General features: G+C 32.5%; 1 protein-coding gene across 2 annotated transcripts in view; it reads left to right on the forward strand.

Annotated features, from left to right (window-relative positions):
* The first annotated feature begins 10,344 nt into the window (after positions 1 to 10,344).
* LOC127813081 (uncharacterized protein At1g32220, chloroplastic-like) overlaps positions 10,345 to 19,671 on the forward strand; it is a 103,866-nt gene continuing 94,539 nt past the window's right edge. Inside the window, exons 1-10 of one of the 2 annotated variants that reach the window (XR_008026063.1) lie at positions 10,345 to 10,576; positions 15,160 to 15,280; positions 15,380 to 15,468; positions 15,831 to 15,886; positions 16,021 to 16,076; positions 16,951 to 17,044; positions 17,205 to 17,284; positions 17,803 to 17,845; positions 18,137 to 18,228; positions 18,501 to 18,748. Coding sequence is in view for 1 of the 2 variants with exons in the window: in XM_052353815.1 (XP_052209775.1) it covers positions 10,500 to 10,576; positions 15,160 to 15,280; positions 15,380 to 15,468; positions 15,831 to 15,886; positions 16,021 to 16,076; positions 16,951 to 17,044; positions 17,205 to 17,284; positions 17,803 to 17,845; positions 18,137 to 18,228; positions 18,501 to 18,683 (891 nt within the window). In the remaining variant the exon portion in view is untranslated. Of the gene's footprint in view, positions 10,577 to 15,159; positions 15,281 to 15,379; positions 15,469 to 15,830; positions 15,887 to 16,020; positions 16,077 to 16,950; positions 17,045 to 17,204; positions 17,285 to 17,802; positions 17,846 to 18,136; positions 18,229 to 18,500; positions 18,858 to 19,671 lie in introns of those variants that run through there. The other variant, XM_052353815.1, reaches the window with a different exon arrangement.

A 19,671-nucleotide genomic window follows, 5' to 3' on the forward strand; every position in this document is an offset into this window, starting at 1 on the left:
AAATTTTTTATTCTTTTCAAAAGAATATGCATTCATTATCATGTATTTAGATTATGGATTGATGACAATTAGAGATGGATGTTATAAAAGTTTAAAAATTAAAATAATTTATTTCATCAATTATGAAGAAAGTGTTTAAATTTCAATTCACTCCAAGGGTGAGTGGAATCTAATATGGTGTTTAGGTGTGAATATTTGGTTAGTTCAATTATCGAATTGCTCAAATTAAATAAATTGAACTTGTGTTAAATAGGGGTGAGTAGAAAATCGGTTTAACTGATTAAATTGAATCGAACCGACTGATTCGATTCAGTTATCCATGATGGGTAGTTCGGATTCGATTAATTTTTTACAAAAATTTCGGATAATCGGTTCGGTTCTGTTGTTTGGACAAAAATACCCACAAAACCAAATCGACCCGCACCCAACAAAAGCGACCCATGCTGCTGCTACCGCCCATTCTGTCCATTCCTTTCTTTTTCATTCTTTTCACTTACGCATTAATGAGTCACGGTGTGATTCACACCCGATAGCCTACCTGAGCCGAGAGATCGCCTCACAAACCCCCTACCCGTCGTCAACCTTCGTATCGCCGTCGAGCCGAACGCCTTTGTCGTCGGTTTCTCCCCTACCCGACCCAACACCCAACCCTCCTCACTCGTTGTCGTCGTCGAAGCATCAACCCACAACCCTAGCCCTCGGTCTTTGGTGGCTAACCCTCACCTCGCCATCGTTGTCAAACCCAAACGCCTTCAAGCCCTTCATACTTCACCGTCGGCTTCTTCTCCACCCAAGTCCAACACCCAACCCTTCACGTTTCACCATCGTCGTGTGATTTGGTTCGTTGATGCTTTGACTTGGCTTTATGATTTGGTTCGTTGGCTTTGCGATGTCGTCGTTTCTGTTTTAATTTGTAAGTGTATTTCTGTTTTGTGTTTTGTGATTTGATTTCAGATTTGGTTTTGCTATTTGTTTAACCTATAGATACATCATCCATCCTCCCAGTGGTTTTGTTATAATGTGAAATAGAACTACATCAAACTATAAGAGGCTACATTGCACGGGCCAAATCTAGACATTCATTTTCCCAATCAAGATGTATTTAATTCTATTTTTGGATTATTTTTCGGTTTAATTTTTGGTTCGGTTAGTTTAAAATCCAAATAAGTTATTTCGGTTTGATTTTCGATTCGATTAGTTCAAACTCCAAATCAATTAATTCGGTTTCAATTATTTCGATTAGTGTAGTAAGTTAGTTCGATTCGGTTTAGTTATATCCATAATAACAGTTCGATTCGATTAGACAAAATGGGGTAGTTCGGTTAAGTTATAATCGAATGCACACCCCTAATGTTAAAGACTAAATTGAATTGATCAAATATATTTTCAAACCAAACAAATTAAAAAATTGAAAAATTAAAAAAACAAAACCTATTGAAAAAATAAAAAAATTAAAAAACTAAAATAACAAAGTGCAAAAACAACAAAGTTTTTTACATTTCAATGGACTTTTGAAAAGTCTGGTACCAAGCTCAATCTAGTCTAAGGCCGAGCCAGTCCAATTCGGACAAAATGAACACCATTACTACGATATAACACCGTTATATTAAATATTTTTTACTTACACAAAATTTTTATCCTTTCTCAAATATTGTATTAATATGAGAAATGAATATTATTATTTTAATAAATAAATATAAAAATTTATTATGTTACGTTAGCAATTATTAGTACTTGCAGAATGAAAGCTTTGCAAAATTAATTAATGTATATATAGCTAGCTTTGTAATTGAACAGGAGTGAGCTTTGTTTCGTTGAGCTTATCCTTGGCTCCATGAGTCAATTTCTAGGCTCGAGCTTGACATGAGTTCGACTATGGATCGTCATAACTTATTAAAGTCTAAATATATTTAATTTAATTATATTATTATAATAATTTAAAATTTAATAATTTTATATTAAATAATATATTTATAAAATTATAAATAAATATATTAATATATTTATAAATAAACTTATTTACGAGCTATTCGTGAACTTCTATTCGAATATATTTACGAACATCTAATTAAATCAATTAGTATTCACGAGTCTTTAATTAAATATGTTTGCAAGATTTAACGTTCCGAGTTTTACTAATCTCAAACTTAATTCGTTCACAAGTCAAGTTTTAAAAATTGCCGGCAATACCCCCTCTTCCTTTCGTTTATCTTAATAAATAAATTCAAATGAATCTTTATCTAGTGGAACACTTTGCGACCATATATATAGTGCTTCACTTCTGTTAATTTTTAAAAATGCAAGATATATATATGATAAATTGTAATTGAAAATGCCATTTGTACATTCATTTGTGACCATTTTAATGGCATTCGTAAATTTTGACGAATTATTCCTTATGTCACGTTAATAAATCACATTAATAATTAATTTGGCATCAGCTAGCACTAAAGTCAATGGATATCCATTTTGGGGGGGGGGGGCGCAAAAGCAAGCGTATAGCATCTCTTCTAATCAGCCTAACAATTGCCAATATTCCCTATTCCTTTCTCCATCACCTGACCTTTCATGCATGAACTTTGATGGGCAAATCCTGTGTTTAGCAAGTGGAGTGTAATTTTCTAGGGATATTAAGTGCTCAAAGTGAGAATCATCATCTATGTAAGATAGTTAATTCATAATTATTTGAGTCTATGATTTATGGGTTCTGGGTATTATCGCTTGAAAATTCTTCTAGAATTATTAAAAATTTATTTTTATTGTGATTTTAGAGTTTTTTGTTATAAGTTTAAATATCATTGGCACCATGTAGAAAACATTTTTCAACTGAATTTTTGGGAGCAAAGCCCACCACGATGTTTGGTAGGGTCTCTTTGGCCTTGCACGTCGTGTGTGATTAATGCAATGTTCTCTTCATCATACTACGTGGTAGATTTTATATAAAGATTGTTTGTCCTTTATAGTCATCGTGGGTTTTGCTTATCTCATGGTGAAATTTTGTCTGACTAGTGTAAACGAAACGATTTACATAGGGCAATGAGAATTAGTTAGGTCAATTCTTTTTTTTACTTATATATATTAATCAATATCTAGAGAGAGTGAGAGAGGAGTTGGTGACATTTTGGCTAATATGAAGAGTGGGATAGGAGGAATTAAAGTAGATTTGATCCTCTAAATACCATATAAACAAGGAGAGATTTGATTCCAAACTTCCACTGTGTTACATCTATGGAAGGGAATGTTTGGCTCCTTCCATTAAGAAATTGATAGATATGGTCTTTCAGTTTAAACAAATATAGGCAACTCTTATGTTGTCCATCGTTGGGCAACATAGCAGTTGCCCAACTGTGAAAGAGAATGGGTGGGCCCCATGCATATGGGGCCCACGTCACATGCATGGGCCCACCCTCTCTCTCTCAGTCGGACAACTGTTATGTTATCCGACAATAAACAATATAACAGTACCCCATATATATTAATAAAAACTTATTTGTATTAATCTACATATCTATGTGCGTCTCTGTGTGTTAGAGGCAAAGACTCTAAAAAACAAAAAAGGTTAAAAGTTTAATTTTTTTCTTTTAATTTACGAAGGTGTAATTTTTTCCTAGTATGGAAGGAGAGGTATCAAAAAAAAAAAAAAAACACAAATAAAATAATTTTGACATTCAAAAATCTCTATAAAAATTTTACGAAAAAAATAAATATTATTTATAAAGATCCTAATTTTAATGTTAAGATAAATATTATTCATAAGAATTCTAATTTTAGTGAATCTCAAAATCTCAAGATAAACATAACTGGAGAAAGTTTTAGGAGATTTGATAAAGTTGCATACTTCTCTATAAATAGATGAGCCTTCATTCCAAAAGAAATGTATTTTTGCGCTCTCCAATGGTGGATTTACATGTGAATTGCCCTAAGTAGCCCACAATCAAAATTATTTTTTTGTATTAAAAAATTAATTTGTTAATATAAAAAATAAATTTTAATAATAAATTAGTTCAATTTTTTTTAACTCACCCCAAAAATCTGTGATGTACAGTTTTACATCTCAAAAATTTTTTTTAGTCTCCCTACATAAATTTCTAGATTTGCTCCTGACGCTCTTTAATCGTTCTATTTCTTATAGATTCGGAGAGACTTGAGGATGACAATTTCACTTAATAAATTTATTATTGTGTTCGAGAAAAATAATTATATTTTGAGTATTAATTTGATTATTAAAAATTATTCTAAAAACACAAAAAACCCTGAACAAGAGTTATATATATATATATAATAATGCATTTACTTATATCATGTGGTTACAATTAATTAGAAATAATTGTAATTCTAAGACTTGGAAGAGATCAAATGTTCTCTTTGAATCTATAAATGCTAGTGGAGGCTTGGCTTGCCGATGACGGCTACTGTAAGCTAGCTTTGAATTTCGGAGATTCCCCAGTAAAATTGCTACACGTAGTTGCATGCACGCCATGCATGTTAATTACTAATTACATATGTTTCAATATATTACCTCTCTAGTTCCTGCAACACGACACTTTTATCTTCCAAAATAAACTTCGACAATCAAGTTACTATATAGTATTGAAAGAGTAACGAGTATATATAGTAAGACTTAAAAGCTTCTTGTACCTCTAAGAATTTAGTGCTTATAGAATTTAATTTGGGATGACTACATAATTTTTTTAGGGACCATTAGATGTGACCTTGAGATATGGTCTAGAGTAACGCCAAATTAACCTATTATTAAATCATCTTGATGATCATGCTCTTAGTGATTAAAGAGAAATGTGACTACATATGATAATTCAGATGCATTCTAAGTATTTTTTCTGAAAAAAATTTGAGATTAGTTCTCACGTCACCTTTAATTTAATTTATATATATGTCGTTCTTTAAATAGTGCGCGCGTCATCTTAAGAGTAATTAGTAGCTAATTTAATAATTTTATCGGACATCTATGTCCTTAAATGTCTCTTAGATAACCCTTAATTACAAAACAACTCTTGTATTGCCTTTTGATCTAAATTGTATAAAAAAAAAAAAAAATACGATACAAAATAAAAATAGGAAAACGATATTTTTTCAAAAAGTAAGAAATTAATGGAAACATGGAGAATTGTGTAAATAAAAAAAATATAGGAGTCTTTTTGTAAATATAATTTTTAATATAAAAAATTAATATATAATATATAATTTTGATATTTTATATAATATTTTTATATTATATATATATTATAATATAAAAAATTCCCCTATATTTTTATATCATATAATATAGGAGAATTTTCATCTTTAACCTATTCGTGAACAGATACGCATTTTCAAATTAGAAACGCTGTTTATATAATTTTCTAATATTATAAAATGAACTAAAAATATTTTTAAAATTGTAAAAACAGTCCAAAAACATTTCTTTTTGTGTTTCTCGATATTTTGATATAGGAAACATTTTGAAAATGCCGAAATAACACACCCGAAACATTTCTTTGTATCATAGCTTTTAATTATCTCACTTTATTGTTCAGTTAATTAGTTCTATATTTGATTAATTCTTTTCTAATTAATTTGCTTGCTCACGTCAACAGACATTCTTATTCCACAGTACTGTGGAATCACTTGAGATCGAAATGTTCTTCCAATTAACTAATATTCTCCTTGCCAACCCCAACAAACAATCTAAAGTCACTTTCTTTTTCTTAATTAATATTTAGTATATATGCACATACAATACAAATTAACAAACTTGGTAGCTTAATCAACAAATAAATACATGGAGGGTCCTCTATTAGAGGGTTTCATGTGTCACACTCTTATTATTTTATTAAAAAAATGGTTCACACTTTGAATATCTTTTTACTTGATTTAAAATTTGCATGCAGGTTAGTCTAACTGATTATTATACCTTACTAATTACAGAGGAAAATTTTGCTAAGGATTTGGCTCTCAAAAACTATATAAATGTTACAGTTCTCGAAAGACATGCATATACTAATATATTTTTAAACTTACAAGTTTCTTTACTATTTTTTTCTCTTAAAGATTGAGTACTAATTTAATCATTAGAGTCTAACATAGAAGAACATAAACTCTATTCTTGCACGAGTCTAACGCTTGGTATTCCAAATTTTAGTTCCTAACAACATCAAAATATAATATATATACATTTTTTAATTGATCAAGTTGGTAGTTCATTTTCTTTAAGAAAAAATGAATTATTTAATAATTCAATAAAAATAATTAACATGGACCAATTTTTGTGCATTGTAAAATCAATAGATTTTAATTAGTTTTGACGGATTTATGTGTTGATTTTTTTGGTTATGTAGGAAATTCGAGAAATTTTTAATTATATATAGACAACTTTTGATTTGGATCGTCTATCTTTCTCTAAAACTCAAGATTTGTCTTAAGGCCTAAGTGTACAAATAGATTCTCTATGAGCTGAAGCTCGAGCCTGACCTCTAGAATAAATAAATTCAATTGTCTAGTTCTTCACAGAGACAGAATCAAACTCACAATTTCGCAATATTTCAAATTCTTAAACCCTTATTAGTAAATCGTTAGTGCGATTCTTAGGATTTGTTTATACGTTAAAATTAAGATTTAGAATTTAGAAGTTAGGAGATGGGGATGAATTATCACTTTAATTGTTGCTACATATGTTATAGATTGGCCATTAATTAATGGAATCTATTGTCACAACAGAAGAAATGAGAGTTGCAGCTGGGAGATACAGCAGCTGTCGCTCCCACTTGGTAACTTGGGTGAATCCATGACTTCATACTTAATTAAGCTCCTTTCCAACCGTGCATGTGCTCTGGATAAGGTGGCTGATATTCCTTAGGAGTTGGATCCCAAACTAACTTCTATTGGTACCACGTTTTTGCCTTTCAAAATGAGTTTTTACTATTAACTCCTCATTCGAATTTTAAATAATGAGCTAAGGTTTTAATTCTTTTTATTTTTAAAATTTTAAATTTATATAGTTCAATTCAGAAATCAAATAATTTTTTCATGAGTATGGCCTTAGTTGAGGTTTGGCTCATACTTTTTCAAACAACTCTAGATCCCAATTTTTCACTAATCTCCGTGAGAGAGGTGTGGTGAAGGCCACATGTCGCCTTTGATTTTGACAGATGTATTTATCCTCGATCAATAGCTATTTATCCTCCATGACATAATTTTATGTTTGTTATTGTCAGTTTCGATTTAAAGATAAGTGACTAAATAATTTATGTCCTAAAAAAGGTTTTCATTAAATAAAAAAAGTGACTCCTTTGTTCATAATCTATGTTGATTTCCTTACTCGGGATAAATCTCACTTCAATACAAGTTAAAAAAGAAGATATATTTGTAAGTCAAAGCAAAACTATATTGGACGATTAATTGAAAACATCAATATGATTTTAAAGTTGAACATACACTTATAAATACAATATAAAAGGATATATAAATTTTTATCTATATATATATATTTTTACAATACGAAGAATTTGAGAAGTTTTTCGATCACAATAATCCTTTTGCACTTATTTTACATTTTTTAAAACTCACAAATCACTTGTTTCAAGTTTCAAGTGAATGGACATATTTATTGTGAGGCGAAATTTAGGGTTTGACTCCTCAAAAAGACACAATTAATTGTATATATAATTTTATATAAAAATAAAATAGAACCCATGATCTTTCAGTATCTAAATTTTTGAATGCATGTGATAAATTGTCTCCGTCATCCAAAGATGTATATACATAAATGTTAACCCATATATGTGTGTATGTGTGTTGGGGGGGGGGGGGGGGGGGGGTTGTGACAAATTGAGGAGGCTTTCCTAATATATATGCTCTGGTACTCATCTTAGTTCCTGTCCACTGTAAACACTTGGAAGTAGAGGCTTTTAACTTTTCCTTTGTTCCAAAGTGTTAAAAATTCTCCATTACTTTGGTGCCTTTCTTCCAACACATAACATTCTCATATATATATATATGTTTGTATGTATAGGTTGCAAGAGTTTGGCATGAGATGAGACTTCACCCACAAGGAAAGGAATAAAATTCGGTTGGCATCGATGGGCTCTGAATTTCAAGGTACTATATTCAAATTCTTGAACCTTTGCAAATATCAATAATGAATGCATCTCTGTCTTTGGTTGGCATATATATATATATATATATATATGGTTTGCTTTATTAGGTAAGCATCTTGATCTGAAAAAAGAGTGATTAAACATTTTTTACTTTAGCATTTTTAATCAAAGCTTATTGATGGTGTTCTATGATGTACAAAATCGTTTTGGAGTGCTGTTTCGTTATACCTGAAACACCAAAAAAGTTCAAAAAGATGTTTCGATCCTTTTTTGCTATTTCAAAAATATTTTAAGATTGTTTTGTAATATTAAAAAATATTAAAAACACGTTTCTAATTTTAAAATGAGTTTTCAATTACGAAGAGATTAGAAATGGAAAAAATTTCATCTCTAACCTACTTAGAGGCCAAAAGTAACTCAATTTTTTTAATTTTTTTCAAAATTTATCTCTTAAATTTATTTGAATGCATTATTTAATTTATGTTTATTTTTAGATTAAGTAACTATTTTTTATAATTTTTTATATTAAAAATTATTTTTACCAAAATACCTCTTTATTTTTTTTATTTACTCCTTTTCCCTCATTTCGTTTCTTTTCTTTTAAAAAAGTCGTTTCTCTATTTTTGTTTCATTCGTATTTATTTTTTGTTTCTATTTTCGTGTAGCTTAGATTGTATTTAACAATAACATTTTATTTTTTATTTTTTTATACAAAATTTTAAATAAAATGAGACTTGATGTAGAGGTAATAGCTGATTGAGATATTAATTATTATTTAAAGATCATGAATTTAAATTTTATATTGACGTAGTTAATTTTTATTTTTTTTAACCAAGATCCATAAATGGGAAATACCCAAAAAAATAAAATTACTAAAGTTTCCCTAAAAGCGACAAATTGTAACTTGCCATGTGTCCCTATCCCAATCAATAGCATCGACATATGTCCTAAGAGATAAGCCGGATTTCATGCCCCCATAGGCTTAGTTCAGTAGTTGGGACCATACATGTGTTGGTCCTAAAGAGTCCTGAATTCTTGCTGTTATATAGCTGGTTACAGATCTCGTGTTCGATTCTTATTATTGAATTTTGTGATTTATCTCTCTGCAGAAATCACAGGACTGAGCTACAAGAACCCTTAAAGATGGGAGATTTCATTTTTGATCCCAAAGTCGGATTTCACTCTTAAATTCAATCCCAAAGAATTTGTCGCTTATCAAACAAAATTGTTATTATTTTAATTTGACCCAACGAATTTTCTGTCAGTCCAAACTAACTGAGCTCAAGAATTTTAAATAATTCTGAATAAATATCTTGACTTAACCTACCTAAGTAAAATCACTTTACTCATATTGTTTACTATATATTCGTTGCTCCTATTCTCTATTGACTTGACCGACCGTCAAAGTCTAAATTAAGGAAATCAACCCTCTCCTTTATTACAGCCTCCAGGCGATCGCATCGGTCCTTTATTAGATGCGGGCTGAGAGAGCATGGCCTGTATCTACCAAGACCTTGACCGGCCAATAGCCAGCCCAAAAAGTCTTTGGGCTGGGCCTGCTCCAAGGTTATGTCATGGGCCTAGCCTTGCCAGGAAAGCATGATCTTGGGCGCTCCAACATAGTTTACATTGAGATCTCAATTTTCTCTATCTATTTTTAAAATTTTAAGAAAAAATAATTCATAAAAAATGGAAATACTAAATTCAGAATTTTCATTTTAATTTTTTTTAAGAAAATAAAATATCAAACCATTTTTTTTGGTAATTTTTATTATAAATATCTCTTTCTGTTGTCTCGATTCTTCTCATCACGTCTTATCTTTTGTAGTTCGTCGAATAATTTGCTTAATTTCTCATTTTCATCTTTACCGATGAATATGCGTCTAATATGTATTTTTTTGTACCTTATCAATGTATTTTTTACTTTTCTATTTTTAGTCATCTTACATGTTTTGTGAAAATTTGAATCATGAATAGGTTTTGACACCCTAAATATTACGAAAAATATTTTATTTAGATAGTCTTAGAATGTAATATTGATGGAGATCTCGTTTTAATATTTATACATTTTATTCTTTATTATGATTAGAAGAATGGTATATTTCTTTATTTTTAACTGCTTTAATTTTTTATTGTAAATTTCGAAATATGTTCTAACTTAATCGGTTTTATGAAATTAAAGAAATAATAAAAAATAAATTGAGAAAACATGCGAAGATTAAAAAAGGGTTTATTGGCAGGCAGTCTGATTGCTCTCACGGGTTGAGGGTGAGCCACATCTGCTCCATTGCTGGCGCTTCCATTACGCGCCAAGTGCTCTCTCTCTCTCTCTCTCTCTGACATATAAAGTGAAGAATTGATGGACGCTTCGTTTTGAGGAACTGCTACTTGGGGTAGTGGCCGTCTATGCGTGGAGTTCTGTTTGATTCGGGGGAGATCATGTCTCGTTTGATTTACTCCAGAGTTGATCTTTCAAGATTATGGTAAGTTTACCCTAATTTGTGTTTCTCGAACTTTGTTCCCTTCAATCATCCATTTGGTTGTCTGAAATGAAGTAAAACGGAAAGAGAACGAAGCGATTTTCTGCCCATTATTTGGCTAAATGTTCCTCGTAATTTTCTTTACCAGTACTTCTTCGGACTGTTGTGAAACGAAGGATCTCGTCGATTTTTCACCCCGTCTATGTAATTAGACCACTGAACTTATGGATCGATTTATGTTTATTAACTGGGATCCGAATAATTTTCTCTTCGCATTGTTTGCGCCTGTGAAAGTAAGGTTTTCGCGCTGCATTATGGAAATGTTGCCTATTAATTTTAGGAAAAAACATGAATTTGGGGATTCTGTCGTGTTTGTTGTTCTTTTGTTTTTGTTTTGTTTTGTTTTCCACAAATCCTATAGGAGTCGTGATATGTGAAAATTGAGATTCACTTTAACCTGGCAAAGATGATCTATTGGGCTCGCTCTAGTGGAGTCTTTCTTCACCTTAATGCCCAAGCAAAGACAATTCTGTATCCTTCAACCTTTTTGTTTAGTTATGTTAGAATTCCCTTACGGCCATCGAGCTATAATTTGGACATTGGGGTGCCGCAGGCAACTTTTCCCACAAGTAGACGGATTGAACCAGATGGTTTTGTTGCTCGTGGGGTTTGCCCATGTACAAGATATTGTAACGAAGTAGCTACTAAATGATGCCTTTGGTTTTCTGGCGATATCAGCAGGTTGTTTTAGTTAGGTGGGAACAAAGTCTTCTCCCTAGATTGTTTTGAATGGAAATGGGGAATTGAATGAAGGCAGAATTATTGTTGGAATCACCTTACTCTAGAAAAATCCTCTAAATCTGGGGTTGTTTGTTTTGTTGATTTGTTTCTTCATTTAATCATTAGAGCTTTAGACCTTTGTGTGACCACAGATGAATTTTTATTTGATAAGATATAGTTCCGGCCACTAAGTTGATATTGCTGCCTGAAGGGCACAATCGCTTATGCTGTGCAACAGGCCTGTCTTTTCTTAATATAATGTGGAAGGAGAAGGTTCCTATGTCCTGTTGCTGTTAGTTCTCTGACTATGCTCTTTTAATCTGTTGTTCATTGAAATGTCAAAAAATCGGGCCTGACCTCTAAAGCAAGCTTCAACTGAGTCTATCAGGGCTTAGAATTGGGGGGGGGGGGGGGGGGGGGTGGTTTGTAGTTTTCTGACATATGCCTTTTCCAGAAGGTCAGACAAACCTTTTGATTGGTCAAGGGAAGATTTGATTAAATTTCCCAGTTTCAAATTATATATTGAAGCTTCACTTAAAACTAACTAGTTTACTTTAGTAAAAAATCCAACCAGCATTGAAATGAATGGTACAATGTCCTTGAAATTTTGTCTTTAATCCTTCAGGGATGTTAGCTAGCTGTGCGTCTTGGGCACTCAAAAGTTTAATACTTTTGTTCATATAGATGTTGTGGGGGAGATTGGACATTCAGCGCACATGCTTCTTTCTTTCAATTTCTCCCTTTTCACCCTCTGAATTTTCAACTGTTTGTGCTGCCCATAGATTTTAATGGTGTAAAATTGTAGTGGCCCACTTCCGGATAGTCCCGCTAGCATAGGATATCCAAAAGGAGGTCATCACAAGTGTGATATAGAACAATAACATACAACACCATAATACTATCCTTAGATAAATTCAGCGGAAGCTAACATAAAGGTTTACAACATCTTGGACCATAGTCTACACAAAATGAAATACAAGGGCACTAACAAATTTTACAACATAAAATTTTCTCACACTTGCCCTCATCACAAACACTAACATGGACCATTTAGTTTGGAAGGTTTCTATACACCTCTAACCCTGGGCTTTAGCCCCACTGGGCTCGCCCTCAACCACTGCTTTACATTTACCTGGAATGACATGAGAGTAAACAAGGTGAGCCACAAGGTTCAGCAAGTATATTTATAAAGCATGGAGATATAGAATCAAAGGCATGTATAATCAAGATAGAGTAAACAACAACTCTATGAGAAGATATCCGTATAACACAACTCATAAGTTTTCCATTTACATCAATTTCTCATGCTATGATTATTATACATATCATGTAGTCATTTCCATGCTTATGCACATGCACCAACAGTAAGGAATTTTTTTTTCCACATAATTTCCAAGGCTCCCACAACCAATATATATCCATACATGAATATATATACATCATGAAAATACATCAACAAGTAATAACAATTTGAGCCACGCCTACCGGGTTGATGGCCACCTCACCTGCGTAAGTGCTCATAGGATATCCTTTCTCACCCACGGACATAGCCGCCACGCAAAATAATAGGTGTGCAAATAAGTATAATCATGCATCACATATGCATATCCCAATTTCATATCAATCCTCAATGATTAAGAAAAATCTCAAATCATGCTTATCATGCACAATTACATAAATTAAGGTGTGCACTATCTTATGATCACATGGCAAATTTTAATGCATTTATTTACTCATACTTATAGAAATGTCCGACCAATATTTACGGTATATTTTTACCCCAATAATAACCACAAGGAATCAAAATTTATACATGCAAGAAACACCAAATCTTGCATGACACTAGACCCTAATCAAGAAATGTCATTCCTTAAGAAATGTAGGGTGACACAAAACCCTATTTAGATTTTAGCAATGTTCATCAAGAAAACCAATTAATATTGCAAGATTTATCGAAATAAGGACAATAAAACCCTTTTATCAAAAAAATGAGGGTTATCAAGAATAATTCAAAAAAAATGGAAGAACTATACAAAAATCATAATTTTAAACATAGGAAGGATAGACTACATAGGAAGAATTGAATAACAACATTTTTCATAAATTTTCAGATTTCAAGCATATTTTCAAAAATCCAATCCGGGCTCAATATTTGGTCAAATACCACAAACGATATACCAAATCAAAGCCTAATGAGTATAGTTTCTGGAATAACAACTGGATTTGAAATCGGAAATAACCACAAGGAGATATTCCACAAAAACTGAAACAAGGCAGAATTCGTAACAGTAATTTATAGAATTCTAGATAGAATTCAACAAGGTTGTTATGGGTACAAATCATAATCAAAAATTTCAAATCTTATACCGAATCGAAGCCTATGATGTCTAGTTTATAGAAAAATAAACATATCACAATTTGGATAATAACCATAGAGCGTTATACCCCAAAAACTGAAGCAAGAACGGATTATCCAAAAACAGAGCAGAAAATTTCCAGATTTTGGGCAAGAATTAACAAGGATACTGTAGGCTCAAAACGTAGCCAAAAATTCTAAAAATTTTACCAAACGAAGATTATTGAGTCTAGTTTACACAGAAACAAACGGATCTTGAATCAGATATAACCACAGAAAGTTATACCCTAAAGAGTACAACAAGGTCAGTTTACTCGAAAGCAGTAAAATTTTCAGATCTTAGCAGGGATTTACAAGGCTATCACGGGCTCAAATCTTAGTCAAAAAATTTGATTCTTGTGTCTAAAATGAAGCTTAAGATGTCTAGTTTACAACCCAACAAATGGATCTCAATTTGGATATAACCACAAGGAGTTATGGGTCAAAGAACATGGTATGGTTAGTGAATCCGAAAATAAGAATTTAAGAGCAACAACTTAAAATTGAAGGAACCAAGCCTTCTAAGATGGAAACAAGGTTGAAGAACTTGCATTAAAAGATAAACAAGAGAAGAAGAGGTTACACAATCATAAGGAGAAGAAGAAGAAGATCTTGCATATGAAACAAGAAGGAAGAAAACTTGCCTTAGATGGTTGCAAATCCAAAGAGATGAAGACACCCTTTCAAATTGGAAATTCTCCACTTGAAGCTCCAATGAAGAAGAACAATGGAGGAAGAAGAGAGAATTGGGAGAGGAGAAGAGAAAGAGAAGGGAACAAGAAAGTAAGAAAGAAGAAAAGGAGGGGGAAATGGGGGAGACTTGTCTCCCAACTCCCTCCAATCCATCTCCCTTTTGGTTTTTCCTAATTTACCCCTCATACTAACACACACAATTCAAATATCTCTTACCCATTTTGGTCATTTTGCCATTTTCTTAATCTTTTTTCTTTTTAATTAAGATATCATTCTCTATGCCCATGGCCCAAGCCCAAGTCAAAATATATGGCCCAATCCAACTAAGGCCCAATGGACTTTTCTTGAGATTTGGATTCAACCCAATTCATTTACACTTAAATTTTAATTATTTTTCAATGGTCTAATTCAAATAAGGCCCAAACCCATTTAGCCCACAACTTTGAGGCTTTTCCACACACTTTATTTATACTCACAAAGACATTGATCCACCTACATTTATTTTCCCACAAAAATATTATTTTTATTAATTTACCCCATTACCAATGCATATAATATTTTCAATAATTAATTAATAAAGGCAACAACTCTAATGTGCAAACTAAAATACCCATAACACCTGGACCCACTAACGGGTCATTACAAAAATATTGGTTTTGTGTTTGTTTTCTCCTGAAGGAGTATATTTCTAGATTTCTTATTTTCTTCTTTGGAACAGTACAAGGGCTGCAGCCAAAAATGGGAGATTTCTGTCGACAGATTCTTGTACTAAGGTTGATGAACCCTTCAAGGTTGAGGAAGGCGAAACTATAAGTTCAACTCCACCTCCAACAGAGCAGGTGCTCAATGTTGTTATTGCAAGTGTCTGTTTTATTTTGCAATTGTTACATGTTTGTCTGTGCTTTAATTTACTGTGATCCTTATGTACTTTGAAACAGTTACTTGTGTTGGGTGGTAACGGATTTGTTGGTTCACATGTTTGCAAAGAAGCATTAGAACGGGGTTTTTCTGTTGCGAGCCTTAGCAGGTATTATCTTCCAAATAATTATGCAGCTTATCCTCAGATGGGTGTCTATATTTTATGAATAGATTATTTGGCCTTGTAATCTGGACCTGCAGACACTTCTCAGTTTAGAGAAAAACTGCTCTTAGCAATAGCTTACTGTCTATTGTATTCTCTATGGAGTTCTGACATCTTAAACCTGATGCTTATCCTATGTTTTGTTCTACCAATAATCTTTTTGAGAAAACTATATTACATAGAAGAATGGTATTTTCCTACATTCCCAGAATGCTTTAGGTATTTGGCTTTCTACTGTGTGCCTCAAGATTAGATTTATTATGTTCTCTGATATTTTGCTCTTGTAATTGGTTGTTTTTCCCTTGTAGGTCTGGTAGGCCATCTATCAATGGACCATGGGTCAACAATGTGGTCTGGCATCAAGGTTTGCTATCTTATGCAATACATTTCTTAGTTTTTCTGTCTTTCAGACGACATATTATCTCTCTGTCTTCTACTTCTTGTTCAACACATTATCTTATTTGATGCATTTCTTGGTTTACTTCTCCCTTTTGTCAGGAAACTTGTTTTCAGATGATTCATGGAAGGAAGCATTTTCTGGAGTTACTTCTGTTGTATGTTGCATCTTAACCTCTGAATATTGTTTTACTTAGAAAAGGATCTTAATTAATGTTTCATCTCGAAGAGAAAATAGAGACGAATAATAACAGTATCCACTTGTAATTCATGGATCTCCTCCTATATGCATTGTCTTTCACTAGCTTGACATCTGGTTCTAGGTGTGTTGAATTTTTCAGTTTGTCAGAATTGGATGGCATTGTTGTTTATAGATTTTATGTTACCACACTAAGGATACAGATTAAAACACCAAAAGGATACTGTTGTTTACTTAAATCTGGATGGGAGTGTGGGTGAGGATGAAAATATTTCTGGATATAATACATTCAAAGCATTTGTCTTGCTATATATTGTATTACTTTCTATTGAAAATGTTTCTTTTTTGCTTCATGTATGAGTCAAATTAAAATGTTGGAAATCTTGTGGAATAATGTTTATTTGGAGCTGTATTGCATCTTTTATGTGGTTTGGAGAGTGATTTCAAATAATGAAGGATTATGAAGGATATTTAGGTTATAGATCATATACAGAAACTTCCTCATGAAGGGTAATTAGTTGCCTATGAGTAAATGAAATAGCAAGCACAATGGTGGAGTCCTGGTGGGTATTTATTGGTAATTGCAGTTTGGGTAGGCCTGCATTTGTTCAGTGTAGAATGCTTTCAGTTTCCTCAGTCCCTTAAGCAGCAATTTTTTCTGTATGATGCAAACGTCTTTCTTTTGTAGCATGAATCAGTATCCTGGCTGAAGTTCCTCTTGTATTATTTCAGTGGCTAGTGTTTTTATCTTTATGCCAGGCTGTGCATGTGAGAAAGTTAAATATCATTTTTTCCATTTCTAGTGATGGTTAATTTGGAGTAGGTTGTTGCAGGTTTCCTGTGTTGGTGGTTTTGGCTCCAATTCGTATATGTACAAGATCAATGGAACTGCAAATATCAATGCAATTAGAGCCGCTGCAGATAAAGGTACTGGAATGCTGAAGAACTTTATCTCAAGATGACACTTCCTCCTTCCCTTCTTCCCATGATTGCTGATATCCTGAGAGGTAAAGCCTCAGGAGAAGTTCACTTATTATGTAAGAAAAGAGTCATTGAATTGGTATTTTTCTTCCACACTTTTTTGTAGGAGTGAAAAGATTTGTCTATATTTCTGCTGCTGACTTTGGCTGGTTAAATTACTTGCTACAAGGATATTATGAAGGAAAGGTACTACTTACAGCTCAATGTTTTTATTTTTACTTTGCCTGGCAATTAGAAATCCCTCTATCTGAACGCAGCCTAACATTGTTTTAATTCATTAATAGCAACAATTCCAATTGACACGATGCCCTTGTTTTTATGTTGGGTGAAAGAATCACAAATTAGTCTTCACTTGAGATTGGTTCCCAATGTAGAGTTCTAGTTGGGTGTTGTTGGGCATTTGGAGGTTACAATCATCATCTAGTACTAGTTGAGCAGAATGGAGGTGAATGTCTCATGCTTAATTGAACTTTTATTTGAATTGTGTAACTTTCTAGTTTATATTGCATAACCTTCAAGGTAGGGTGAATTGCAAATAAGTGCGCCTATATTCTACTTTAGGTGATATTGACAGAAACCTTTACATCATATGTGAGATAAGAATAAGCATATATTCTCAATGTACCCGCTTTGATAATGCGACTGTCCTTGTAACCAAATTTCCTTTCTTATGATTTTATTGCACCTCATCATGTGGGATGCAGAGAGCAGCTGAAACAGAGTTACAAACCAAATTTCCTTATGGAGGTGAGCTTTCTTTCTCTAGGATATTTTTCGATGATGACTTGTATTATAGGTATTCCTTATTGAGAATAGCAATCTGCAGCTGGTTGCTTGTGATATTGCAAAATTTAACAATCAAATGTAGTGTATTATTTACTTTTGTACCTTTCAGCAGTTATAGTGGGATATCTTAGTTCTAGTTTTGGCATCTCATTTGCCAAAAATTTGAGTTCTGGGAAGGGGTATATTAGCCAGTGAGTTATAATCTCATATACTCGGGGACAAAATCCGTAACCCTCCTTCCCCCTCTTTCAGGTGTAATTCTCAGACCTGGATTTATTTATGGAACTCGCCGTGTTGGGAGCATGAATTTACCACTTGGCGTCATAGGTTCTCCACTAGAAATGGTAATTTGATTACATTACGTGAAAATGATCCATGTCTTCTGCTCTGTCTGCTTACCACCACAGCTTATATATCATTGCTGCAATTCCCTTAGTATGACTTATCTGAGGAAGGCCGCTGCTCAAGTCCCTCTCATCTCTCTTGTGATTGATTGCTAATGCATATTCCTACTTCCTTGATCCTTTCTCATTCAAAACTTCATTGAGGACTTAGTTTTTCATGGATCTATTTCCTGTTTTATTTGCTTAATTTGTGTTGGGTACAATTGTTGCAGGTTCTTCAACATGCCAAACCACTGAATAAGGTTCCTGTTGTTGGTCCCCTGTTCACACCACCCGTCAATGTTACTGCAGTTGCAAAGGTTGCTGTTAGAGCTGCAACCGATCCTGTTTTTCCTCCTGGCATTGTAGATGTGCATGGAATCTTACGTTACAGCCAGCAGCAGAGTAAATTCTGATGATTCTTTGTGTGTCAAGAAAGTATTGTTTCTTACCAAAAATTTCATACTTCCAAAACAATAAGGTGTAGAACTTGCAACTTCTTTACATCGGCTTACCCAATGTTCCTGGTTCAGCCCCAGTTGAGGGCCACAAAAAATGAGTAGAAATTGTCCTCCTGAGTTCGGTAACCATTTTTGTCTGTGTCCAATGATGTTTTTGTTTTTGTTTTTTTTTTTTTTTAATTTTTTGTGGGCTAGGAAAAGAGGGTACCTTGAGCAGAGGATAGGGGCCAAATCTATATATTTGTTCCGTAATTTTATGTTATTTTTTTTTATGTTCACTCGAATATTTTGTTATTTTAATTTTATTTTTAGATTTGTATTTTCAAATCAATTTAATTTTTATATTTTGATATTTTTTTTGTATAGTAATTTAATTTTTTTATTATTTCGATTATATCTTTGGATTTAAAATTTTTTGAGTTAATTTAATTTTTATATTTTGACGTGAATGACATGTATTTTGTTATTTTATTTTAGTTTTTCACATGAAAGTATAGGTGTTAAATTGATTTGAAGTGTATTTGAAATAACGAAAAGTTTGGCTTGTCACATAAAAAAAAGAGTTAAAAATATATAGATTAAATAAATTTAAAAATTATATTGATAAATGTAATTGAAATAACAAAAAAAAATATAAAAATATAAAAACAAAAATATAAATTAGGAAGGGGGGTAGGTATTTTGGCCATTAGACATATGGGTGAATTATGATCCAAATGCCAAGGGTTCCATTAATTAGGCGGAACTTTTAGGCCTCAAAAAGCTTCATCATGGGGGTGACCCTCATGCAACTAATGCCCTTTGTAGCCCTTCACGCATAGGGTGGTTAGATTTGGGTGCTAATTCTCCAGGAAATTAAACTTTTTGGTTGCGACTTTTACTGGGTACAGGATTGTTAATTGGAGCATATATTTTTTTCTTCATTTTTTGACATGGATTTGGA

This window comes from Diospyros lotus, chromosome 11, assembly GCF_014633365.1.
Source record: "Diospyros lotus cultivar Yz01 chromosome 11, ASM1463336v1, whole genome shotgun sequence".
Taxonomy (NCBI): Eukaryota; Viridiplantae; Streptophyta; class Magnoliopsida; order Ericales; family Ebenaceae; genus Diospyros; species Diospyros lotus.